The sequence below is a fragment of the Poecilia reticulata genome, chromosome 1 (genome assembly GCF_904066995.2).
Source record: "Poecilia reticulata chromosome 1, P_reticulata-male-v2, whole genome shotgun sequence".
NCBI lineage: Eukaryota > Metazoa > Chordata > Actinopteri > Cyprinodontiformes > Poeciliidae > Poecilia > Poecilia reticulata.
In genome coordinates this window covers 18,647,137-18,674,448 of record NC_088830.1, presented here as the reverse complement: position 1 = coordinate 18,674,448, position 27,312 = coordinate 18,647,137, and the positions used below count along the sequence as shown (strand labels likewise).

General features: G+C 38.7%; 3 protein-coding genes across 3 annotated transcripts; 2 read left to right on the top strand and 1 right to left on the bottom strand.

Annotated features, from left to right (window-relative positions):
• The first annotated feature begins 371 nt into the window (after positions 1 to 371).
• Positions 372 to 5,963, top strand: ufsp2 (ufm1-specific peptidase 2). Its single transcript, XM_008411561.3, has 12 exons — positions 372 to 527; positions 717 to 798; positions 886 to 1,060; positions 1,430 to 1,496; positions 2,886 to 3,040; positions 3,193 to 3,385; positions 3,543 to 3,689; positions 3,818 to 3,982; positions 4,973 to 5,097; positions 5,183 to 5,259; positions 5,459 to 5,583; positions 5,682 to 5,963. Exons 1-12 carry the CDS (start codon positions 525 to 527, stop codon positions 5,766 to 5,768), a joined length of 1,401 nt encoding a protein of 466 aa, XP_008409783.2. The 5' UTR covers positions 372 to 524; the 3' UTR covers positions 5,769 to 5,963.
• An 895-nt stretch (positions 5,964 to 6,858) lies between these two features.
• Positions 6,859 to 14,554, top strand: cfap97 (cilia and flagella associated protein 97). The gene is made up of 5 exons (XM_008411576.3): positions 6,859 to 7,017; positions 8,137 to 8,979; positions 9,579 to 9,859; positions 12,460 to 12,595; positions 14,053 to 14,554. Exons 2-5 carry the CDS (start codon positions 8,160 to 8,162, stop codon positions 14,166 to 14,168), a joined length of 1,353 nt encoding a protein of 450 aa, XP_008409798.2. The 5' UTR covers positions 6,859 to 7,017; positions 8,137 to 8,159; the 3' UTR covers positions 14,169 to 14,554.
• Positions 14,555 to 15,407: 853 nt separating this feature from the next.
• slc25a4 (solute carrier family 25 member 4) lies at positions 15,408 to 17,761 on the bottom strand. Its single transcript, XM_008411588.3, has 4 exons — positions 17,548 to 17,761; positions 16,467 to 16,953; positions 16,052 to 16,192; positions 15,408 to 15,949 (listed from the first exon to the last, which is right to left on the bottom strand). The coding sequence occupies exons 1-4, from the start codon at positions 17,656 to 17,658 to the stop codon at positions 15,792 to 15,794; spliced, it is 897 nt and encodes a 298-aa protein (XP_008409810.1). The 5' UTR covers positions 17,659 to 17,761; the 3' UTR covers positions 15,408 to 15,791.
• Positions 17,762 to 27,312: the final 9,551 nt, after the last annotated feature.

Sequence of the window (27,312 nt, the reverse complement as noted above, 5' to 3'; positions counted from 1 at the left end):
GTTTTACCACACAACATGTTATATTTCGATTTTTACTCTCATCATTTTTTGTGGTGCATTTACATTTTATATTATGTTATCCTTTATATTACTAGATAAGATAAATTAGTTTTTTTTCTGTAATTATACCCCTAATATTGATATGGATGTTCATCATAATATATTGTTAGTATTATGTTGGTTTATTCAGTTTTATTTTATACGAAGAATTATATTGCATTGTGCGTAAGAAAACGAGTCAAACACTTCACGTCACGTGATAGTTTGATGTCCTGGAAATATTTATTTAAAGTAATGCCGTTATTATTTATAAAGGCAGACCGAATTTTATTGCTCTTAAATGTATCGTTTTTATTCCGAGGTGCATTGAATGCAACATCTACGGGAGGAGCCAAACTGAGCCAATAGAAAGATGCGTTCAAAGACACGATGAGCAGTTCTGGGTTGTAGAAATATTAACTTCCTGTATTTGGATCTAAGTAGCTGAATATATATATTTTTGCGTTGTTAAAGTGACTTAAATCATGGTAAGTCTGATAAATTCTTCTGTGTAACTAACTGTCTCTGTTTCTTTCTTTTCAGCTTCACTTTGCTTTTTCTTCCACCGTTTGCAGCGGGCAGAGACTCGTCAGCATTCAGTCTGCTGGCAAATATCAGAAATTTGAGATATAACGTTTATCTGACGTTAATCCTCCGATTGTCCTGTGTTTTCTCAGGTACTTGCTGACTCTGAGTCGGCGGTCATTCTTCGGCTCAGAGGGCCGCTGGACCTGAAGTGTCAGCTGGACAGCATAGATGGTGTGTTTACTGGCAGGTTTTCAAATAGTGTCTGGTACGGCTGAATATATCTGACTTGAGTTTTTTTTTTTCTTCTTCTTCTTCCAGAGGTGCCAATGCAAAAAGCTATCTCCAGAACATTTGAGGCACTTCGTTTGCAGGTAAAATCTGAGTCCTGTGTCCTGGCAGTCTGCAACAGCCCTGTTCTGATTTGGCCAAACAAAAGTGTTTTTGAAGAAATAACTCCTGATGCACCATGCGAAGACATATTTCAGTTCATACAGTAAGTAATGAATGTAACTTTTTATTGTAAATGGAACAACTGCTCAAATCAGTTTGTTGGAGCCTTTTACACTAGAACTCCTGCTTGGCATATTTTTGGATTTGTCACAAAAAGGGAAAAAGTTCATCTGATATTTAAAAATCTTAATATTTAAGAACTGCCAACAACCCAGAATAGAACAAATTATATATTTTTATTGATGGGACCAGCTGAAAAAAACTTTTAATTACGGTCACAATGCAAGTTTAGTTAAAAGGCAGGGGGCATGAATGAGGTCATCAAACTGGTGCATACTCAATTTAAAACACATTACGCTGTTCATTTTTATTTGTTTGGCTGCATTTTAACCATTTTTTAAATGTCTTTTAGAACAGATGACAAGGAGACAAGTGGAAAGAGATCAACAAAGAAGAAAAACAAAAAAGGTGTTTCAGCGGTAAGTATATCCTGTTTTCAGGATTAACTTTTATAGGAACAAATTGGAGTGGCAATGACTTGGGTGGTTCATGGTTCAAATACTGTTTCTTCTCGGGGAAAGTCAGGTTCTGTCAGAAAGGGCATCCTGCATAAAACATTTGCCAAGTACATGTGCATGCAGCTGTGGAGCTTGCAGAAAGGATGGCAAGTTTCACAGGACCAAAATCCTTAAGTATTAAATTTGCAGGAACATAAGATATGAATTTTCCGTAGTATAAAGTATTTAGAGTATTCATGCCTCTTTATAGATTAGGGATACCAGAGTAAACAAGGGCTAAATATAAACATATATCATAATTGTATAATTTCACTAGTTAAAAAAAAAAAAATACATCCTAACTTTTCTACCTCGAAAGGTTTGAGCAACTTTGTGTCGATTTGTTTCATAAAATACCAAGACGTTTGTGGTCGTAATATAACAAGATGTAATTTGGTGCAAGTACTTTTACAAGACACTGTCAATGTATGTTTTTTTTTATTTTTATTTATTAATCATCACTTAACCTAAAGCTAATTGCCTCAGTCAGTTCTCTAACTTGTTAATTCAGAGATAGCATAAAAATAGAAACCATGCTTTAAAAAAAATCATATCTGTGGACTGAGGTCCCCCTAGAAGAGAGCTTTTAATGCTGTAGTCTGGCAGCAGCAGATATTTTCCATACCAGCCAGATTTTTACACCTGATAATACTGGAAACTGGAATGTTAATTAAACTGCTTCCAAGGTCATTCACCTCATTGACACAGATTATTTACTTTACTGGATTAGCAGTCCATGTGTAAGAGAGGATGAAGGTGTATCATCCATGTTTTATATTTGTTCATAGTGACACACACAACAAAAGCAGGATTTGCTTTCTGATAAGCAGATGTTTAAATTATACATAGCTTAGTCATGTGTTATGTGGACAATTAAAAAAAAAAAACATTCCATATTATTGCCTGGATAAAAGGATCATCAGCTGGAATCAGACCATAGCTGCAATTAAAAAGTAAAAGTATTGAGTCGGAAGTTATCCCACGTAATCTCTGGTTTTAGCAAAATATCAAGAAAAATCAATACTGGTGTGTCCAGAACATCATTAATACCAGTCAGTATTCCAGTATTATCACCTCGTGTATTTACTTAGTGAAGTATCAGGTTATGACTCAGTTCTATCAAATGCCCATTTGTAAATGACTTGTATCTTTGCTGGGGACAACAGTTCCTGATGTGGACCTCCCTAGACAGTATCTGTATCACAGCTGAAGATCAGGTTCTCAAACGTTGCTTTGCTTACACAAAACACACTTTATTTTATTCATGTGGATAGAACCAGAACTTCTGAATAATTAAAGTATGTTCTTTAGAGTGTCATAAACCTCTCCCTGATGATGGAGGCCACAAAGCCAGGCCCTGTCTCAGCTCCAATCCTCACTAGAACGGTCCACAAATCTCACCTTCTGTGTGCGACTCTTCCGATGGACTGTGCTGTATGGAGCAGCTGCAGCGACACCATCAAAGAGTACGTCTTCTCTTGAACACATTTGATTTCATGATCAAAATCTGTAAAACTGGTACATATGTGGATTTGCCACTGATTCAACGGTAGCTAATAACTGCTTTGACAAAACCTTTATCTCACAATGAGGGATGTCTTCTTAATTGGCCCTGCAGCGGATGTGAACGACTGATGAAGGCATTGACTTGCCAGCTGTTTGACATGGAGAAGGTGACTCTGCAGTGTATGAAGGGGACAACCCTGCGTGTCCCAGAGCCCCTTCATTTTCTCCTTCCAGAGCCAAATGGACTGGTGACGGTGGTTTTTCCTAGCGGAGTACTAGATAAAGAACTGGAAGCACAGCGGCGGGTAAGATCACCTTGATTTTTGCTCTTTTTTTTTATGTATTTGTTTATAATTATTTACCTTAAGATGTTTCAGTTAGAATCTTCATTGCTCTAAAAGCTGAAGTCTAATTGAATAGCAAATTATAACAATTGTTTCTCATTGCTTTTGCACAAAACAGGAGTTGCATGGACAGTTTGAACTGCCAGATAACAGGCCTTTCTTCAGAAGAGCAAACGCTTACCACTTCCCTAATGAGCCCTACAGAGACGGTTATCTCAGAAACCCTCACACATTTCTCACACACCCCACCCTCGATAACGGAAAGGTAAATTTACAGCATCTATAATATTTACTTGTTTACTTTTTCCTTGTAACTTTTACAATTTTGGCATACTGTAATAAAATAAAAATTCAAACGAAGGTTAAATATTTTGTGCTTTGTCTTATTTTAAGGTATACCTGGTCCAGGGAATTTACAGCTACCACCACTATATGCAGGACCGCATGGATGACAATGGCTGGGGCTGTGCCTATCGCTCCCTGCAGACCATCTGCTCCTGGTTCCAGCAGCAGGGTTATGTGGAGCGCGGCGTGCCCAGCCACAAAGAGATCCAGCAGGTGAAGCACGTTCATAGATGTGATCCCAGTTTAAGCAAAATATCATCATATATGCGATATTTCTATGAAGGGCATTTTTATTTTTTTCCGTGTGCATCATGTCAGAAGGTGAGAAATATTTCAGAAAAACTGTAAAAGAAAAAGAAATGCACATCCTAGGGGACCGAAAACATCGTAAAGTGATGTTACAAGTGGAAAACCAAAGTTTCAGAAAAAAACATTTTTTAAATGTAGGCCTCGAGGGCTTGGGGCATCCTGAAACTTTTAGGACACCGGCCCTCAAGAGCTGGAGTTGAAGACCCCTGGTCCAAAGCGAGGATGTGACATATAGCATCCTGAAGCTCGATCAAACCAGCACCTTACATTCAGATTTATTATGTTTATTGGAGATCCCACTTTATCTACATGTGAGCTCATTCATCCAAGAAGTTTGTTTGTATATTCAAGTTGGGACTCACCCACTGAGAAACTGATTGTCACTTACAGTTGAAAGAAACATGTTGATAAAAGATTTAATTTAAAAGAGTACTTCAAATTAAAAATAAAATGATGTTTGGGCAAGTTTTAGCAATATGGCGGATGGGATGGAAGACACAAAACCAATCTACAATCTGTCTTTCATTTGGCTGAAACATTGAGGAAAAAAAAAGAAAAACACTTCAATGGAGCAACTGATTGGAAACATGTAGCACTTTTTTATACTTTTTTTTTTTACTTTTTATGCTTTAAAAAGCACCTGTGGTTGCGTCAATGATCTAGCTGTTTTCTTCGCTAGAGATGTTCTTTGTTGTCTCTTCTGTTGATGACAAGATTTACCTTTCTGCATTGTACTTGTTTTGTTTTATGGGGATTTTTAAGTATATTTGATTTAAATTTCATGTTTCTGATTTTTAGGTTTTCTGAATGAAATGTGATTTAAATTTGCCCCTCAAATTTTAGCAGTGGTGATGTTCAACATGTCAGTCTTTATCTGGGATCCTTGTTTTACAGGCTTTGGTGGAAGTTGGAGACAAGCAGGCGTCCTTCGTGGGGTCCCGTCAGTGGATTGGATCCATCGAGGTTCAGGCTGTTCTAAACCATCTGCTTGGAGTCACGTCCAAAATCATGTTTGTGAGGTGAGGTGGCATTCCTTGACAAACCCTCAAGGAATTTATTTTGTCGATGATGTAGATGAATTTGACATAACTTTGTCATGTTTAGTCAAGGTTCTGAGTTGGCATCCAAGGGCAGAGAATTGGCTAATCACTTTATGACTGAAGGAACTCCTATCATGATTGGTAAGCCGATATTCCAGCCTAAGATTAGCATGACTGCTTCTTTTCAGACTTCCTGACATATATTACAATTATTATTGCTTTTGTCCTGTTGAAAAAAGACATAATATAATGTTTAAATGTGCTGTTAAAACTAGTTAGAAACCATGGCTAGTTAGAATTTACTAATGGTATCTTTTTTTTGTTGTTGTTGTTTTTATAGGTGGGGGAGTTTTGGCTCACACTATCTTGGGCGTAGCTTGGAGTGAGACCACTGGTGAAATCCGCTATCTTATCCTAGATCCACATTACACAGGAGTAGAGGATCTTCCGGTTATCACAGAGAAGGTAGCAGCTACAGAAAGCCACCACTTCAGATATATCTGTGAACTGAAAAACATTTTATATGCCAGTCGTGATCTTAACGTGAATGTTGACTTTCGCAGGGCTGGTGTGGCTGGAAAGGACCTGACTTTTGGGATCAAACTGCATATTACAACCTCTGTTTGCCCCAGAGGCCGAGAGTGATTTGAGCAAATGGACAATGATGAAAGGCTATAAATTTGAGATGTAACAGTATAGACTGTTTATTTAAATAATTTTGGCTGAGCTGGTAATCGCATAGTCAGAAAGAAATGTTAATATTTTGTCTATTTAAAAGAATTTCCCCATTCTTTAAAAATACTGTTTTGCTCACTTTAATTAAAAACTTTAGAGAAAAAAAAGGATTTTCACTTTGCCTTGTTTGTTTGTCTCATTGTCTAAGTCGGAAGTATTATCCTTATTAAGTTCAGATTTCATTATTAAGGGCTTTCTGTTTGTCTACAAAACATTATCTCAATCCATCCCTATCTCTACACTGGTATATAAAGGTTTTATGAGTAATCAGGTTTATAGAACAGAGTGGCCCTGTACTATTGTCCTAGGACGTCAGTATCCCATGAGTGTATCACTGACATGTTTAATTATGTAGTAAATGGTAAAACCATGACAAATTGTAATTTCAGGGGATGCCCCTTCAGATAATCTCGTCTTGTTAAAGGAGATGCTCTTGATGCTCTTTAGCAGAATAGATTCCCAAGCAAAAATAAACAAAAAAAACACCCATGTTTTGCATCCTATGTTGGTATCCATATTTGTCCAAAATCTTTTACTGCAAAGGTGCTTCTGGAGTTTTATTTTGAATGTATTTGCTTGAGCAGTTTAATGTCGAACATATAGTGTCTTTAATGGCATAACGTAAAGCTCTTTACAATGTAGATTCTCAATTTTTTTTAAAGGAGGTTCTGAATAAATATTTGCTAGTTTGTGGTGGTTGAATTAATTCAGCATACATATTAACAACTGTTGGTTAATAAATGTAATATCAACAGTAAAGATATTTCCATTGGGAATACTTTGGCCTATATAAAATATCCCTATTTGCCCATTTATTTAAAAAATCATCCGCAGTCGTTTAACATTTTATATATCTTTTTACTTGGACAGGCCATTTAAATAATGTCGTGACCGGTTTTTAACAAAAAGCCCAAATAAAAACAGGTTTTTATATCCTACTATAAAACAATCTCGTGTCTACCCAAACCCCAGTCCCCGATTTACTGTGTAACCGTTACCAGGAAATGACGTTACCTAGCTACTAACAGCGTCGTCTGTTTGTGCGCACTGGCTACCAGGCGTAGTTTCCGGGGGTTTTAGTATTTGTCAAGCGAAATGGGTAGACTAGGACGTCTGACCCGTTTACAACAGAAACGTTAAAACCTGTTCGCCGCAGTTCGACAGGTAAGACGCTACGTTGGGTTTTAGCTAAAGTAAACATTGTTGAGTTACCTACTACGGCCATATCTGCCAACTGCCATATGTTTTAAGATGTTTAGATGTAGATTTTAGCTTTATCCCATGTAACACTTTAAAACGTAAGTTAACTCTTCCATCGTGCCGGGGGTACTGTAACCAGTGTCTGACATCTAGAAACGCTAAATATATGTTAACATTTTAGTTTTATTAAGTCGTGTAAACTATTTTGAAGCGTTTCTGCCGAACCTTGGTCTTCATGTTACTTTATCCAGCAATGATTTCCCCTGTGTTTTAGCTCTCACAATATGACTTGGGGGGGGAAAAAAAAAAAAATCAGGAAAGTTTAGATAAGGACTGGGCAGCTGCTATCACTGCTATTCACATTCAGCTAGAACAGGGGTACCCAAAGTTGGTCCTCGAGGGCCTTTTAGTTCAGGTTTAACGCACCTGGATCAAATGATGGCTCGTTAGAAGCCCTAAGAGGAATATTGACAAGCTGAAAAGGTTGTTACTACCACCAGGGAGAGAACTAAAACGTGCAGGATGTCGGCCCTCGAGGACCGACACCCCTGAGCTAGAAGAGCAGAACGGTTTGCTTGTTAAAATGCCTGAGACTATTCTTTTCTCGTGGTTACCTCCAAGGACAAATGCTTTCATCCTCACTTTGCATAAAGTGACTTCAGAGGCAAGACAGATGTTGGTAATAGTATTGTACTCACAACAATTTATTAAATCATCCAGAAATTTAAGGAGAGAGAGAGACTCAGTTGATGGGCTTCAAGGTCCCCAAGAAAGTACTGGAAGTGCCAGGGATCAGCGAAAGGATTTTATCTCTAAAGATTACCATTGTAGCAAAGTTGTTTCAGTTGACCTGCCTCTATCCAAAGAAAATACTTCAAAAATGGTTTCCTCTTTTTTTAAATATAGTTTTTATTTAATCTCTCATACATACTGCTTTTGTAGTAGTAGCTAGCAAACACATGAGGGGAAGGCAACACATTCTAAATGTGTTGAAGTGTCGTGCAAAGTTACTTGATCTGTTTCACATTTAAAAAAAAAAATACTCCAACTTCAAATTAACATTGTGCTCACAATAACCTGCAGGTTCTGTGTTGGGGAAGGCTGCCATGTTCACCTCTAGTGAACTGGAAGGGGAAGTGGACCACTCCTTTTTTGACAGTGATTGGGACAGTGGAAGAAATGTTGGAGAGAAACGAGAGAAGGACTCGAAGATGAAAAAGCGAATTTCAAGCACACGTCAGAGAGAATCTGTAAAACACTCTGGACATCTCACTGAGGAGACAAAGAGAGACTTGAAGGAAGTGGAAAACAGCAAAACTGATGCATCATTGATTTCTTTCATACCGGATGAACATATACATGAAGGCAAAGATGAGTTAAATTTTCACTCTAAAAGACCCAGTGGAGCATTTCCGGCTATGCTAGCCGACATTCCAAATGATGGGGACAACAAGAGGCAGAATGACACAAGAAAAAGTGCCTTAGCTTTCCCAGCTAACTCAAAAGAGGCAAACGAGCAATCGCCTAGAAAACTGGTCAAAAATCAGCATCCCAAAAATTCTCCTCCCTCTTCAAATGAAGCCAGCACTGACGCAGATTCAGAGAGTTCTTTCAGCAGTCAGAGAGGTATTTTAAACTCCTCTAACCTCTCCAAACCCACCAAGTCTTTTGTACGCCGTAAAACAAGAGGGACCAGACGGGGCTCAGCTGAATCTCAGGATTTGCCTAACATGAGCACAGATGAGTCAGATGGCTCAGTGACAGACGTGAGTCCCCTCTCTTCTCCTGATTCTGGTTCACTCCGGTCATTAAGTTCAGAGGCTGAGAAAGAAGGTCACGAAGCGCAGCAGGAGCCGAAAACTCTGCCCTCTGGTGCCTTCAGCAACATTCATGAAGCGGTGGACTCAAATACCGATGTGGATGAGTGTGAGTAATGCTTGCTACCTACCTGTGCATCGGCCTGCTAGGTAGAAGCACGTGTCTCAGTCGGTTTCTACTCGTGGGTCGGTGGGTTGAGCAGCATTCTGTGAGATGCTCAAAGCTGAGGATGTTGCGCAACCCCAGGATGCTTCGACTTGACAACTTGTGTCTGCTGTGTTCCTTGGACTTCTTAATGCTGTTTGCAACATCCGAGGCCTTCATAGATCAGGATTTATTCTGAACTTAATTCACTCACAGGTGGACACTATTTACAAATTGGGGAACTCCTGAAGGCAAGTTTTATTTGCATTTTAATTAGGGATATATGAGATAAGCAGGTTGAGTACAAAAGCATGCCATTTTTTGGATTTAAAAAAAATGTAATGAACAAGTAAAAAAAAAAAAAAACATGAATAAGTTTGACAAATCATGACAAAAAGGTAAAAAGGACTCTTGACTGAAAGACGTGCCCCTTGATGTACATGTTTTGTACTTTTATGTTGTTTGTTTGCATGTGTTATTGTCATTTTTCAGTTAACCCAGCAGAGCATTGTTCACAAGCCTGTTAAACACAAACTAGACAAATGTGCTTTCTCCTCCTTCAGGTTCATCTGGATTAGAAAGCCATCTTGAACAGAAAATGGTGCTCCATGTTTCTGGAGGGGTTGTTCGGAAGAACTACTCATTTTCCAACGCTGAGGTCCGTCGCATTGATTTGGAGAACAAGCGGCTCCTTCAGGCACTGTCAAATATTTCATCAGGGTCCAAAGCAGAAAAAATTTCCAAAAAGAGCACTTCTGTGCCCAAAGGCTCTTCAGTTGCTTTTTACGCACATACTGCACAAGTCAGGGACCGACAACAGCGTCGCATTCATCAGGAGAACCTGGTGAGTTGTTTTACATTTTGATTGGCGTTTTTCTGTCATTAGCAGTAACTGATTTACTAAGCAAACAAACACACACACACACATAACCTTGTACTGTCCAATGAATGCATGCATGTCTGTAGCTTGGCAACGCCTGAGCTGATGACTTCTAATTCAGCATCAACAGTTGCTATCAAAATAACACATGGTAAGAGTCTCTGTAGCATAAACCCAATCATGTTTTAGTGCACACTGATGTTTTTTGTTTTTACTGGGAGGATTCCAGTAGTCTTCCCAGTATCAAGCACTTCCTCTCTTGCTCCATCATGTAAGCTGTTTGTCTGTAATGCTACAAAAACAGAGTGGAATGATGTTTTAACCTGTGTTATACTGCTGCCTGTTCAAAAGTAATGCAGAGCAATGTTTTCATTAAATCAATCAAGTTTATTTGGATAGCACATTTCACCAGCAAGGCCGTTCAAAGTGCTTTACACAGCAAAAACACAAAATTACAAAGTTATAAAGAAAACAACATGAAGTCAACAACTGAACAAGCATTACATTAAAGTCTGTGACTGTTTCAAAACGGGGAGCTATGTAATTGTAGGTTGTTCTCGAGTGATCAGTGTGCACCTAGCAACATCCTGTGACTTTTCCTGGCACTCCACTATATCTGCTTTTTTATCTCTAAATTAAACTCATTGGAGACACTTGAAGCCGCATCTTCTCAGTGTGTGTAATCGTACCGTCATTGTTCAGACAGATCTTGCTGCTGTTCAGGCTGCAGAGTGCTCATTAATATAATTTACTTTAATGATTTGGAAGGATTTCATCATGTTGGCCACTATTAGTCACTACCTGACTCACCTTTCCACCGCAGCCAGCTCATTCTCACGACAATGAAGTAGAGATCCCCTAAATTGTATCTTGCTGACTGGATGTTTACAGTGTTTAATCATGATTTCATGAAATATATCCATCATTAAGGTTTAGTTGGGGTCAGTCTGAGAATACGCCCCCGAAAGCAGATACTGATTAACTTTGATAGACGGCAGCAGGTGTCCGACTTGAGCCATACTACTGAGGAACATTATGAGACTTTTTTGTCTTCATATTTCATCTATTTATTGTCTTATTTATCAATAACATTCACATTTAGATGATCAAGCACTGTTTAAAAGAAATCTGTCTGGATTCAATTAATTGCTGGTAACTAACGATGTGCTACAAAGTTATGAGTCTTGATATTTTCACAGGTTTATTACATTCTTCATATATTCATAGTTTATCGTAATTCTGGTAAATGCTGTTAAAACAGGAGGTGCTTCAGTCGTTTTCAGGACAAACTGTTCACTCTGAAGTCCGTCTTGTCAGGAGTGCTTTTCGCCTCCTCTATTCTTAGAGTGGAGTAATCGAATCTGCCGTGTGGTCAGAGTATTCTCCGGCACATCACACTTGTAACACGGTTCATTTGGTTTATAAAAAACTGAAAATGCGACCGGTTGATTAACTTTAAGGAGGTTTTTAACTGTCGTGTAAATGCAATTGAATGAAAAATCTTATTAAATTTAATGTCCATTTAATATGTATATTTATATGTATGTTTGTATGCTGGAGCTTATAGTAGTTTATACACATTGCTTACCAAGAAACCTCATTGAATAGTCTTGGTGTCTGTGGTATGTACGACCTAAAGCATACAATATTATGCTATACTGTTGAGTTGATACCTTTTGTCTGGTTTCTAATTCAAGTTCATGCAAAATATTATATTTCTGAATAATAAAATGTATGTTTTTTTGGTACAAAAGTTACTTTTGTGTGTAATATTAGATCATTTTAAACAATTTGGCACAACAAATGTTGATTTAAGTGGAATTGTTTTGCTAATTTAAATTTTTCAAAATGATCATTAAAAAATGCACACACACACACCACACCTGTGAATATCAGATATATTACCTTGTTGGAAAAAAATACATTTCATGTTTGTCAGACTTATTTGTTGTGTTTTTCATGTTTCCAACTAAGCTAAAGGAATTATCTTGTCTTTTTAATGGTCAGTAAAATAGCTGAGTAAGCATTTTAAAACTTGATGTACGCTAAAAGCTGATTAGGAGTTGATTTTTTGATTTAGGAACCTTATTTTAGTGATTTACTTAAATGAAACCTCAGTCATTCTTCTTCTTCAATGCACTAAAACTGTTGTGTATATTTTATATTTTTAAGTCAGTCGGTGTCCTAAAAAGTACTGCTTGTTAAAGCTAAATGTAAGAAAATAAACAGTGGATCCAGACTTTAGATCAGTTCTAAATGATCCGACGACGAGCCCAAATCCTTCATCCGTCAGCAATTTTAAGAACTACAGATGACTGTGAAGGTAGATGGTATTGCTTGTAAAGTCGAAATGGATAAGTAACACGCCAATGTAAAACTTACCTTATATAATGGGCAAAAAGGCTAAATTTACGCGGAAAGACACAAAAGTGGCTTATTATGTGTAATAAGTTGTGCAAATAGCACAACTAGATTGCTGGTTTTTAACTGTCAACAGTCAACTACACGGTAAGCAGGATATTTAATTTTTAAGTATGACACACAGGTCTTGATGCGTTTCACAGGTTTTACTAAAGAGACTGCAGTCCACCCAAGCCACACCTGGAATGAGTCGCCTTGAACAACTAACAGATCACCAGCGGCGGATCGAAATGCCCGGCTACAGGACCTATAGTGGGGGGTCCAGCAGAGTATCCTGTAGTAAGTGCTTTGAAATCTGAAGAAGCTAAACTGCTAAACTTTTTTAATGTTAATATTTTTGTATATTTCAGGTACAGCAGAGTCTGAATATTCATTGAAGGTTCTCAGTTAAATGCATTGTTTTAGGAAAAGTTTGCTTCTTGTATGATCCTACTTTGTGAAAGTATTTCTTCCATTTGACCTTTCATTAGCATTTCACACATTAATTGCATTTACAGCAGCAAGTCTTTTGAGGTCCTTACCAGCTTTGCAGATCAAGAGGACACAACTTGTTGGTTATGTTTTTTGTTTTTTTTGGTAAAAGCAGAGTCGGAATGGATGACTTTGACTTAGATCTGAACTTTAAGTGGGTTCTTTTAACACATATGCTCTCTAGCAGAGGTCCTTAAAGGATAGTGTCCTGGCACTGTTGGGTCTCTGCTTCAGCACACGTTAAACAATATGTTTATTAGTTGTTGTCTGCGGTACATCGCTGTGTGCAGTATAAAAGTTCAAGGAATGGAGTTTGACACCTGTGCTGCAAACCATTCCAGTGCAGCTCTGACTGTTTCTGACCCTGACCTTTTCCTGTTGGAAATATTCACAGAAACCTGTATTTGTACAGAGATGGACTCTGTTTATTGGATAAGGGATTTAAGACAGTTGGTTGTATTGGATTGTACCTATCAGATTAACTGAAGTCTGAATCAAGACAGACATCACGCTTTTGAAAAATGTTCTGTAAAAAAAAAAAAGCATTTTCTGATTATTTATTTTTTTTTTTACTTCATATTTATCCAGTATTTTATGTTGGTCTATACATAAAATCATTAAAAAAAACTGACACATTGAAATTTGGTCCTAAAAATAAAAATACCTTCAAGAAGAATTCATATTTCTGCAAAGTATTGTTTTATAAAGACCAAGTAAAGTTCTGCAGAAAATACGATGTGAAGGTTTAGCTCAGACAGCATCACTTTCGAGGTAAATTTGGGCCATCAAACTGCTGCTTTGCATCTATATATATCCCTGCCTTCAGAACTCCGTATTTACTTTGAATTACTCCAGTGTTGATTTTCAATCAGAGAAAAGGAGGCTCAGCATGTGGTAGTGAGCAGCAGTTCTCTTAAACTGATGGTGCAGGTTTGTTGCACGTCTGGGCTGCAGCTTCCAGATGGCTGCAGAGATTAAATTAACTCAGAAAACGACAGTTTGGAGCAGCAGCAAGCTCTTATTGGGAATCACTTGTTCGTTTATAAGTAAATTGCTTAATCTTCCCGTTTCCATCATTTCATAGCTTTTTAATTTCAGCAATGTCTTCTTTTTTTTTTTTTTACTATGGTGTGAAAAATATATACTTAAGCTGTAATAATAAAATGAGTTTAGTAAAGCCTGTGTGCTCAATGACTCGCTTGTTGCAAAACAATTGTTGTTTGTGTCTATATCACCTAAGGGAATTCCTCTTGTTTTCCCCTCAGCGATTATAAGACCCATGCCAATCATCTCCCGTGCATCTCTCATTAACACCTACACCAGAGGGACATCTGTTTCTGGGTCAAATACACAACGTACTAGCAGTCAAGCCTGGCGTTAAGAACTCTGCCAAATAAAGAGGTATTTTTTTGCTTCACAGCAGATGACCATCACTTTATGATGATGATGATTAATTTGTACAGTGCAAAGCTTAGAACATATTTATGCTTTTATTATTTCATGTAATTTACTCGTGCTGCTTTGTTTTCTGCTCTTCAACTATTTAGCAGTTTATGTTTTGAGATCAAAGCCATTTGTAAATAACTACATTTATTTTAACCCTTTAATTCAGTCAGAATTCTTGGCTTTAAAGTGTTAATTGATGCTGTGCTTTGATATTGTCTGCAGAGTAATTTTTGAACAAAAAAGTGCAAATATGTTTTGTATTTGTTACTGTTTACACATGTGATTTGTGATCTAATAAAATGTTTTTAAACCAGAAAAAAAGGAATTGAGTATTAATTTTTGGTTTACCCTGTTGAAGAAAAGATGGCAATAATTTTATTGCAGAAAAGGCCATAACACTGGAGAGTCGCAGAGCAGTTACGTTTTCTCATTTTCGTGATGCAGTCCATTTTAAAGATATTCACGCTCCTTGAACATTAAACTACAAACCTCAATGTGTTTTAATTGTATGTAATAGACCAACACAAAGTAACATGATTCATGAGTTCACAAATGCTTTACAAATAAAAATCTGAAAAGAGCAGCATGCATAGTTATAGGCCCCTCTACTCTGATACCTTCAATGTAAAATCAATTGCTTTTGGAAATCACCTGTCATGTAAATCTTATGGCTTTATCATCAGGAAGACTGAGAACCACATGACAAGTCAAGGACAAAGTTATGGAGAAATTTAAAGCATAAGCTATGAAATGATATCCCTACCTTTAGAGATCCCACGGAGTACTGCTCAGTCAATGATTTAGCATGATGATAAAATAGCCGGTAAGTTTTGATATGTGAGGTGGTGACGCATGTTAGACTTCCCAACAATGTTGTCATGGTCTATCACACAAATTGTACATAATGTGGGAATTGCAAAAAAAAAAATTTAAGGTGTATCAGTACTTTTGCAGGGCTCCTCTTTTTGGACCTCGTTTCAATGAAGACTCCAGGAAAACCACAGATGGCAATAAATGACGTATTCACTTTAACCTGTTCAATAATCAGGCAGCTGAGTTGGGGCACATTTGTTCCATAAATACTGATGTTAAATGAAAACGGGTCGTCACATCAGTGACAAAGGAACCCAAACATACCAGGGAAAAGTGGTGCTTTTAAGGACAACAGAGAGACTGGAGTATAGACTGACTTTATTCTTAATAAATTAATGTTTAAGGTGGTCACAGCATATCATAAGGGCCTCCGCCTCTCCTTAACACTAACAGGAGGAACGATTGGCCTGTATCATAACCTGTTATCACATCATGTCCACCAGCTGTTGAAACCTAAGAGACTTCCTTTTAGCAGATGGTTGATAATGTTATATATACACATTTCTGATGAGGCGTAAACCCAGGTCAAGTGCATCTATCCGTTCTCCCCCAGCTGCTGCACAGGAAAGATAGCCTACAAACCCAGATTCTTAATTCACCAGGCTGGTGTCACCATATCACAAAAAAAGGATAAGACTTGAACAAAGTGAAGGGATTTCCTTGAGGGTTTGGGAAAGTGTGCTTATTAGGTGAACTTCTTGATCTCATCATACAGCACCAGCACAAAAGCACCACCCATGCCTCTGATCACGTTGGACCAGGCTCCCTTGAAGAAGGCCCGACCTCCCTCATCTTTGAGGATCTTCTTCCAGCAGTCGATTGTGCCCTTGTACATAATATCAGCTGTGGGAATTCAAACATCGCCATTAATATCCACATGTTGGTGTGTAATTCTCCAGTTTTTGTTATGCGTACGGAACGTTTACAAGTAAAAGAGAATCTTGCCTCCTTTACGTCCTGACTGCATCATCATGCGACGTCTGACGGTGTCAAAAGGATACGAGACGAGACCCGCTACAGCCGTGACAGTCTGGGCGATCATCCAGCTGACAATGATGTGTGTGTTCTTGGGATCTGGCAGCATGCCTGCATGAGGGAAGTCAAAGCAAATAAATGTATACACACATCTGCTAAAGCACGTCTTTCAGTTGCACCTTGAAAAAGTTTCCTATTGCTTTCAAGCATTTGTAGTCTACAAGGAAAGTTTGTGCCCCTTGCTTGATGATGAATGAGACTAATGAACTAAATTTTGATGATCTCATGCGTTTTGATTGGTTGGGGCAGCAGAAAGAGGGGCTAATTCTTCATGCAAGAATCTCCACTGCACCACAATTTAGGTCGACCAGGTTTGTTTGTGCACCTTTTGCTGTGTCAAAGCATCCGAAGTAAGCCGCTCTGTAGATGATGATGCCCTGCACCGACACGTTGAACCCGAGGTAAAGACCCTTGAGGCCATCGGTTTTGTAGATCTTGGTAATGCAGTTTCCGAGTCCGGTGAACTCCCTCTCTGCTGGGCCCTTGCCGATGTCGGCGGCCAGCCTCGTCCTAGCGAAATCGAGTGGGTAGACGAAGCAGAGCGAAGTGGCCCCAGCGGCGCCGCCCGACGCCAGGTTCCCGGCAAAGTAGCGCCAGAACTGTGTCTTCTGATCCACGCCACCGAGGAAGATCTTCTTGTACTTGTCTTTGAAGGCGAAGTTCAGGGCTTGGGTGGGGAAGTAACGGATCACGTTGGCCAGGTTGCCTCTCCAGAAGGACAGGAAGCCCTGCTCCTTCGGGATTCTAACGACACAGTCAACAATGCCTTTGTACTGCATATCAGCCGTGATCTGCTTGCTGGCATGCTGCACCTACAAGGGAGAAAACCAAGAGGCCGCCTTTTACACCTGGCTTGTTTTCAGGAGAAGTGTGAAGAAAATCAATTTGTAATTTTGACCTTTTCATTGAACAACTTTGCTGAACACCCTGCAGCTTGCCAGACATTATCTAGTGATCTGGTTTAGTTTGTCCAGCAGTCTTAAGGCACATCCTAGACACTCGAGACTTCACTGCGTATTGGATTACATCTTTTAGGTTAAATTTAGCAAATCTCTTCCACTGAATATTACTGCGGCAATGTGCTTTAAGCGAGTATAAATGAAACTGGAAAACATTGACAGGATATCATGAGCACGTGCTTAACTGTTTTATTCTGATCCCACATCATTTTACCTCCCCGCCATCCTTCAGACCTGTGCGTAAAACGATCTCCAAATTGACCCTCACGTGCCCGTTGCCATTACGCACACGAATATGCGAACCTTCCTTGTTCTTAGTTCAACGTCTCCTCTTTTAAAGCAATTTCCTCGTAAATTAATTTTTTTTTTCTTTTCAGAGATCCACAAATTACGCACACTTTACGCACAAAACACGGCATGACCAACAGCTGGCTCAGCCCGTTTTACCTGCAGCAGCAGCTTGACTCTCTCAATGGGAGCGACAGCTGTTTTGGAGATGGCAGCGGCAATGCCACCGGCCAAAAAGTCCTTCATGAAACTAATCACCGCGTCCGACATGGCTGGTTGATTTCCAGAGCACTCTCCCTCTCTACTCGGCTGTTCCTAACTCGGCCCAAGATCCTCAAGGAAACCTTACGCCCGTCCAAGTGGACTAGGCACCCCCTCAGCAGTTCTTTATATATGAAGGCCGTTTATCGCGAGACGTTTGAGTGACAGATGTGCAGTCTGTCGAACAGACGAACGAGGCTGAAAAAATATCCGAGGTTGAAGTTCAGGTCGTGCGCCATATTTCTGGATCCAGGGGGGTCGCCCAGAGCCGGGGACATTTAAAGGGCATATTATGTGTTGGCAGATAAACGCTAAAATAAAATTTGGTGTTAATAATGAAAATTCCTCCTTAGGCATTCTTCGCAATAACTGTGGGGGGAAACCAGGTCATCTCCACTTTTCAGCTGCAGCAAAACAAGGAAGGCGTTAAAGTGCATCTTAAGGAGCATACCTAATTTATTACTTGTTTAAATGTTTAATATGTTTCACACATTTACTGCATGTGCTCTTTGCAGTTCTAATTTGTTCACAGCATTGTGCAAATCAAATTACAAATCCAGTTACAGCAAACATAAGAAACGTGCTTTGGGTGAATCTGTGCATGAAGATCATCTGTGAAAACTGAGGCTCACCTTAGAGAAATCGTTCAGCCTGGGGGACATGTTTTGAAACAGCAAAGGAATGGCATAAAATGTAAAGATTTTGACAACTAGCTTAACATTTTGTTAAGCTAATTCAGAATTAATAAGTATTCAAATGATAATGCTGTGAAACAGCAGAGAATTGCTTGGAACCAATTGATTCATGTCAAAAAGTATTTGTAATCTGTTGGAACTGTGAAGTACATAAGCGATTATTGTGGAGGTTAGTTATGCTAATTTATTTCCGATCAGGGAATGCACCAAAGAAATTGAGGAAAGTCTGTAATTACACGCAGATGGATGTTTTTAGTCTTTATTATTTTATTAATTTGATGACTTTCTGCTTATAAATGATTAGGATATTACACCAGAGGATATTACATCTGACCAATAAAAACTTTATCAAACATTTTAAATCACAAATCAACCGCATACAGAAAGTCTTCACAATGCCATTTTAACTTATAATTTAAAATAAAATGAAGCGATCATTGGATCCAACCTTGAAAATATGTATTGAGCTATTAAACAAATAGAACCAAATGTTTCTTTTTGCACCATCCATGCAAGAACCACTAGATGGCGTCAATTCACTATGTGTATTCCTTCAAAATAAATAAAAAAAAGGACTGGAGAAGTTGAGGTTACATCTTTCAGGTTATTACTGAAGATGGTACACCTTTTGCATTTGTTATGGTTTTGACCATAAAACTGAACAACACTGGCAATAAGTTCACTGTGCTCCAGTTGCATCCATCATCCGCAGATCTCAATCAAACACCTTTAGTGGAATAGGAAAATTATATTGCAGATATAGAGTTGGCAAATCTGCAACTTTGTGATGCTGTCATGTCAGTGTAGAGCAAAATCTCTGTTTGTCCGATTTTGTTGAATCCATGTTGAAAAGGATTAAACTCTGAACTGGTACATATGGGGTGTGCCTAGTGGATATTGTATTGAGTTCAGATTTATTTTATTTCAATGTAACTTATTAACTACACATTTCTTTCAGTTGAATTATAATACAGTGAAACAATGCTCATGAGATTGTACAATTTTTCTATTTTTTTAATTATTCATAATTCAACACACACACACACACACACACATACACACACACACACACACACACACACACACGCACGCACACACACACACACACACACACACAAAATTGTATTTAGTGTTCTTTCATTCTGAAACATATAAAACCATCCATACATTTTTTAGCATTAAATTTAACATAGAGGTCCGTTTTTCTTGTTTAGCTTTGTCAACAGATGTTTAGTTTTATCTCAAAGGGTTTACAGCTGCTTGTGTTGCTCTGGATTCATCTGGTTCTATACTGAAATGTTTAATTGACTCGGTAGGGGGCGATATTGAGCTGAGCAATAATCAAAATCTTCATTGGTCTCCCCAGAGAGTAAATGTGGTACCCAATAAAACAGGTGCTTTTCCTCATTACTTACCACACAACAATAACAATTAAATCAGTACTTTACTTGTTCCCCACAGGGTGACATTTTAAAGTAGCTCCCAGCAAAGAGGTCAGAGGTCAGGCTCAGCTTCAGGGTTGCGGCCCCAGAGCTGGTTAGGAGTTCAACACCTGCAGCTTTTGGCCAAGCAAAAGTCATACGCTGTATAGCTTAATATATGGACCTTTATTATTTTTGCTTTGTCAGAAGAGTTAAAAACATTTTTGTTGGCCATTGTGAGCTACCTGAATCTTAAAAAGAAAGAGTGTTAAGCATGAATAATTTGTTTTTAAATTCAAGTTTGAGTAAAGTTTTGTCACAAACTTTGTCACAAAAAAGTCAATTGAGTTGGTTTTGATAAATAAACATGGAATCATAAAGCTTGCATCAATAATTAATTCTGTTTCTTAGTGGTATTTTTTTTTTTTTTCTTTAGCATTCTTGCATCAAAGTAAAGTAAAGTAACCAACTGTAACAACCAAAACTGGAAATATCAGAAGTACATTTAATGATTTTATTTTTATTTTTTTAACAAAATGTTGATGTTTTATGCCATCAGCCTCCAGATATAATCTAAATCTGATCTAGATTTCTTAAAGTCGTTGCCCGGTAACCCCAGATCTTTGGGATCGAAGGAGGGGTCACAGTGTGGGTGGGGTGAGCCTGGATTTGCATTTTGAGTATGAAGACCTGCAGGTGTCAGACAGTTAGCCCCCACTAACACAAACACACAACCGTTACGCATCACTCACACGAATACAGTCACTGATTTTATCAGTTCAGAAAATCAACTGTGACGAGCTTTTTATTCTCCTCAGAGCTAAAAAAAATCCTACTTTATAAATGTCTGCCTGGGTTAAAACCACTAGAATTTAAGGACAAAACACACATACACAGGACTGTGGGTTCTTTTGAATTTGTTGCGCTACTCTTTTGGTATATGATAAAATTTCATTTTTATGCATATTAGCCAGAAACCCCTTATTTTAGAAGTTGCATAGAAACACTAAAACTAGTGAAAATAAACTTTGTAAATCCAAATGTTTCATTTACCCAATGAGAGTTTAAATGTGCCGCTCACAACTTATATTTACAAAGTGACTGAAAAGCATAAATACTATTGCATTGAACTGAATTTTACAGCTTGAATGTGAATTGTTTCCACTTCTGTCATGCTGTAACTACAAACATCTAGTGTTAACCATACATTTTGTTGCTAACAAGCGAAAGCATGGAAGCGAAGCATTTTTACAGAAAACTGTAAAAATGCTGGAACACTGAATTCCTTTCAATTTAAGCTAAAAGTGCATTTGTTCAAAGTTGCCTTAGATTTTTCTCTGGTTATATCGTGATCTTTCTATTCACAATTTAAATTAATGCTACTTTAATTGGATTTAAAGAACTGAAAATTTGGGATTCCCCCGATGAGCTGGAAGAAGTGGCTGGGCAGAGGGAAATCTGGGCCTCCCTTCTGAAGCTGCTTCCCCCCCAACCCGATCCCGGATAAGTGGATGGATGGATGGATGGATGGATGGATGGATGGATGGATGGATGGATGGATGGATGGATGGATGGATGGATGGATGGATGGATGGATGGATGGATGGATGGATGGATGGATGGATGGATGGATGGATGGATGGATGGAACTGAAAATTTCAGAACTGTTTCTATGATTCAGATTAATGTTGTTAGCACTGGATAAGAGAAGCATTAGACTTAGAAATCCTGCTTGACCAGTAATAATTTTACATTCACCGGTAAGTCCTATATGGAAAGTTTACTTCTAAAATACTCAGGTTACATCAGAAATTATATTAAACTTATAAAAGGATGTAAGATAGACTGATGTAATCATCAAGAAAGCAATTTCAACTAAATTTAATTTGCGACTTCAGTTAAGTACACAGTACTGTTCTTTACTTTGAACAGCCTTCAAAGCAATGAATTAACTGAACACTAGCATGGGGAGGACAAGGTCCTTTCTTTCTCTTGTACTGAGAACTTTATTTATTCATGTTTTTTTTTCTTGTAACAGCATCAATATCACTTTTAGTTTTTTCCATCCAGATCTGAGTGTACTGGTGCCTACCGTCAGTGAGCGTCACCCAATGCCCTCTGGGTAAATCACAAGTCAATCTTATGGCAACACAGATAAACAGCACAGACAAACATGCCCACACTGAACAGCAAAGGGCAATCTATAGTCGATACAATGTGAGGAATTGATTTAATCTTTAGGGGACAAAGGTTTGCTGCACATCTCTTCTCTGAAAAGAGAAAGTTTTTTTTTTTTTTAAGTGCTAAAAGATAATAGGCTAAATATTATGGGTCTAAGTTAAACTGGAATGTCTCCTTCTGGAACATTTTCCTGGAGTATTATACACGCTAATTAATAACAGTGTGGTTTTTAAAAATATTTTTAAATGACTTTGATTGTAGATCTAAAATGTTGAAAGATTTATTTTGGTTTATATTTTATCTAAACTGTTTGTTTTACCATTTTTTGACAGGCTGTCAAAAACAAGTCATCAACATCTCAAAGTGATGTCCTCCAAATAATTTTCCAGGCAGCTTATCACTTTGGACACTGGAACTAATTTAATTTGCATAGACAAACATTTTTTTAAACAAGATCAGTTTAACAGCAAATATTTACGACAAAATATGTGCAACTTGCAGACAGTAGTTCTTCTTCAAATAGTTGCATAATCTGTCTCTTTTACAGACTGAAGTGAATTATACTCGGACACAATAAATGTCACACAAGTTCAGAGAAAAGTAATGTCTTTGTTATAGTTTTGTCTCCTGAAATGTGGTTTGAGATTATCTTAACCTTGAGAGTAGATTAGATTTAAAAGAGCCACACGCTGTTGATAAATCAATTTGTTTTCATGTGTGTGTGTGTGTGTGGGGGTATGCTTGTTAGTGTGTCTGAAAGTGCATCCCTGACCCTTTGATTGCGGGATAAGTCCCGGCTTGTTGGTCCATCTTGATTTTATGGCTGGAGAGAGAGCCGTTTGACCTTTCAACCCTCTTGTGTGGGGGTGGAGCTTCTCGGTGTCCAGAGCTCCTGTCAGCGGGTTAATAAGTGACGGCTGTTCATGGCCACGCTGAGTAGCCAGACCGGATGACCACCCTCTGCTGTCACTCTGCCGGACACCCTTCATCCCTTTTGGGCCTTCTCTAAGTGAGGCTTAAACCTCAGAACTTAAGCTCAGGTTTGCACAGCTGCTGCTCCAGCTTTTACTGCTATGCAGTAGGAAAGGTGAACCAAACTAATGCTGGAGACTTATTTATATATATTTGCAAGTTAAAGGACACAAATACATACACTGGATTTATTAAGAATCACTTCATTCTGAGTCTCCTGCAGCATGGTTGTTAGGTTCATGACAATCAAGAATAATTTATGAGTCTGCATTGAAACAAGTATACATTTTTCTTTCACAAATTTATCTTCAACAAAAGATTCACAGGCTCCTCCAGTGTTCCTAGTTTATGTGTTGGAAATATATATATATTTTTCCAAACTGATGCATTTATGTGCAATAAAGTAAACAATTTGGATCTGTTTTATTCAAAAGCACAGAGAAGGTGTAACGTGAAAGTTAGAAAATCTAATGGTTTACTTGGCTTTTTGACTAGAATATTTCTGAGTCAGCATTTGTAGCTAACAAAGGCCACATAAATTAACTCTTACAAATAAATGTTAGCATTTATCCATCATTCTTCTTATTTTCTGATAGTGCTTAATCAAGGTCTGGGCTACAGGGGCCTTGTGTTCTTCTCCAGTGACTAAGGAACTGTTAATTGAACAGCTGGATTTACCATATAGTCTGTTATACATTTTCTATGTAAATAGGTGATCATAGTAATTGACTTCTGTTGTAATGTTCTTTCATTTAGTATTTTTAATTATTTCAGTTTCTGTGTTCTCACATTTAAAACCTTTGTAATATAACCAAATAATCGCTTGATTATGCAGAAATAGCTTCACATTTAACCTCTTCACTGTGACATTTTAATATCAAGTAAAGACACAACCTGAACTTTTGTTGATGGCGTCAGTTATGAGCAAATCAGAAAATAATTTACAAACATAGCACCATTGTAACCTAAAACTCTGGATCTTTTTTTCTGATCATACGAGAACTGATCATTGAAAACTATCGGCTCAGACTTTAACACGTTAGCTTTCCTTTCCAAACTTTACACCTTGTGTTGTTTTCTGATCTACATTGACCCTGTGTGTGTGTGTGTGTGTGTGTGTGTGTGTGTGTGTGTGTGTGTGTGTGTGTGTGTGTGTGTGTGTGTGTGTGTGCGTGTGTGTGTTTGTGTGTGAGACCCACCATGCAAATGGACAGGATCCTGCCTACCCCACATTAAGTCTAAGGCCACAAAAACACGGCTGACAGCGGCCAGTCCCAGTGTGCGCTCCGGTTAAAGTGAACAGGGTAATGAATTTTAAACTGCTATAGTAACAGCTCTCAGACATGCGGTTTTAGTGTGTGAGTGGGTGGGCGTGAGTGTGTGTGTGTGTGCTGTTAGGATTTGCAGTTGTGTCCGTGTATCAGTATGAATGTAGGGGATATGTGCATAAATAGGGGCTGGGGGCTGGGAGTCCTTCGTAGATGTGTGAGTTTATGTGCTGAGGATAAAGACCTAGCAAAGCGGCCTAGCTTAGCTGACAGGTGACAAGGGTTGTTTTCAATGGGGATTTTGTAATACCAACAGTGAGGAAAAAGGCCAGGGAACCAAGGGACCTCTGAAAAGAGAGAAAGAAGACTTTTCTTCTTGCAGTGAAGGAAGAGAGAAAGAGCGTAGAAGGGCTCCAGAGGACTTAGGGATCCTACTCATCAAACTGCTCCACCGTCTAGCGCACTCATTTTTATTCAAAATGCAGAAATGCTAAATCATTCCAATCGGATTGATCCTTGTGTCAGTGCCTGTGTGGCATTCTCACTCTCTTCCCTCTGTCTTGTCTTCAACTTTGACATATCAGTCAAGCAAGGACAGAGCCGTTGATCCACAGGCAGACTGGTGGTGAAGGAGTGGTTGTTTAAATGTTGTTTGTAAAGTTGTGTGAATTAACCCATTCCTTTCATATCAAAACCTGGAAATCAAGTTGTCTTAAAATCATTTTTATCTTCTCCAAACGGCTTGTTTCAGCTAATTCTACAGATGTTCAATTTGATTGGATCAGCACTCTGAGAAGGCCAGTTCAGAGTAATGCAATCTTTTGTTATTTGCGATTCCTTGCTGTTTTTAGCTGTATGTTTCCTATAACAATCCTGCGACTGAGACAAAGTTTACAGACACTAGACTGCAGATTTCTCTCCAAAATCCTTAGATTTGAGATTTCATTGCTCCCTGCACAGTTTTGCCACACCTTGTGCCAGATGCAGCAAAGCAGCCTCAAAGCATGACTAAACTACTCCCCCGCCCCATGTTTCACAGCCATGCATTATGCATGATAACGCGATTTTTAATTTAATTAGTTGTTTGTCCTGTGTGTTTCTGTGGTGCCCTGTGTTGGACTGGCTACCTGCCCAGGGTTTAGTCAAGGAAAAGCAGGTGAAGTGGATGAATGGGCAAATACTTTAGCTTCTAGATGTACGGTGGAGACAAACCTTGAAAAACTTTCAGCTGCAATTGTAGAGAAGGTGCTAAAAAAAAAAGAGGCGTTAAATATACATATACACCACACTTTTCGAACTTTTTGGTAAAAGCTTTACAGCTAAATGCGAGCTAGCAAAACAGCCCCCTTCAATCTGATAAAATAAATTTGCTTTAGCTGCCAAGGTGTAATACTCTGGTTACACAAAGGTTTCCTTAATGTGTTTCAAAGGTGACTGATGTCAGAGAGAATTAGTAAGGTGACTCAACACATAAATGTGTAATTGTGAGCAAAAAGAAACACATTCTAAGGGTTAAGCGCCCCTGCTGTGACCCAGCCTGTCCAACAGAGAACATTTACCCCTACAAACACCCCCTTCACCCTTCCTCCACCTCCACATCCAGCCCAACACACCCACCACAGAGGTATAAATAACAAGAAGAACACCAGCTCAGCTCTCGTCCTCTCCGCAAATTTCCGACCAAGGCTGCATCACGAAATCATTCTGCGTCTGTGTGGTCCTCTGCGGAGGAGAAAGGACGGTTTGGGCTGTGAGAGAGAAGCGCTCTAGTCAGTGTGTGGGAACCGTGGAGGAAGAAATCCCTGGCTGATCCTGGCCAAGGCACTTTGTTTTTCTGCCCTCTGTTCCCAACCCTTCCCTCCCTCTCTCCTTGTCCATCCATTTTTGGGTTTTCATTTTTATTCATTGGGTGATCAATGTGGAGGGACGGGTGTCAAGTGTGTGTGTGTGCGTGTGCGTGTGCGTGCGTGTGTGTGTGTGTGTCTGTGTAGGAGGAAAGGATGTGGGATGTTGGTGCAGACCTTAGACCAGGTCTGGCAACAATAGCCACAGTGTTGTTTAGGTTGTTGCGTCCAGGACTCTTGGACATTCTTCCCATGTCAGTATAATCACTACTGGGAGGTAGCTCCATTACGGATTAACATATCATTAATAGTATCCATGACTTTTGTTCAAAGGCTACTTGTGTAATGTTGCCTTGTGGATGACGGCTAATCCGCTGAGCTGCAGCTGTAGGAAAGAAGAAGGGTAGGTCCCACCATCAGTCCTCTCTGTCTCACACACACACACACATGCATAGACACATATCGATGTATCTCCCAGTCCCAGCCCACAGGGATCAGGCCTCTGAAAGACAGATACAATCAACAGTCAAACACAAAGTTTTCCCCCATTGCGAAGAAGAAACATCCATTCTGCACTTCCCAAGTGATCCCCTGAGTAAAGCCCCTCCACCCCCAGTTCTCTCTCCTCCCATCCATCCGAGTTGGCTGCCGTCCTCTCATTAAAGCCCTTACGCTCTCCTCGCAGCCCTCCTCTCAGATGGTGGGCCAGATTAGGAGGGGAACAATAACAGTTTTCAATGTAAAATGTGCATCTTGTTAGTCCTTTTCTCTCGTCTCCCGTCTCAGGATGGGAGGAGAAAAAGAGAAGAATAAGCCGTCATTCAGGAAAGTTATCTGTGGGTGTCTTCTCGCCACAAAAGTTGGCCGGTTGTGTTGTGGTTTTAATCCTCCTATTTCTTTCTGTGCTATTTAATTTGGCTTTCTTTTCTAAGATTGATATGTTTGTTGAAACAAACACGGCAGCTCAGTAAATAGAAACTTTCACATGCTATTTATTTATGTATTACCAAACTGCTTTAAATAAAATGGGAAGAAAAAAAACATTGGTATTAAGAATAGGTAAGAATATTATTACAGATATGTAAAAACAAAAACAAACATATTGATTGAAGATGACTGAAAAGGGTCTTCTTCATTTATCTTTTTTTTTTCTTTTTTGCAAAATATGTTGTTAGTCCCTTCTACAACAAGATATAATTGGATCATCTGGCATTAAAGCAAATATACTTTTTTGATAGAGTGTCATTTATAATAAAAATCAGCAACACCTGCCCGATTACTA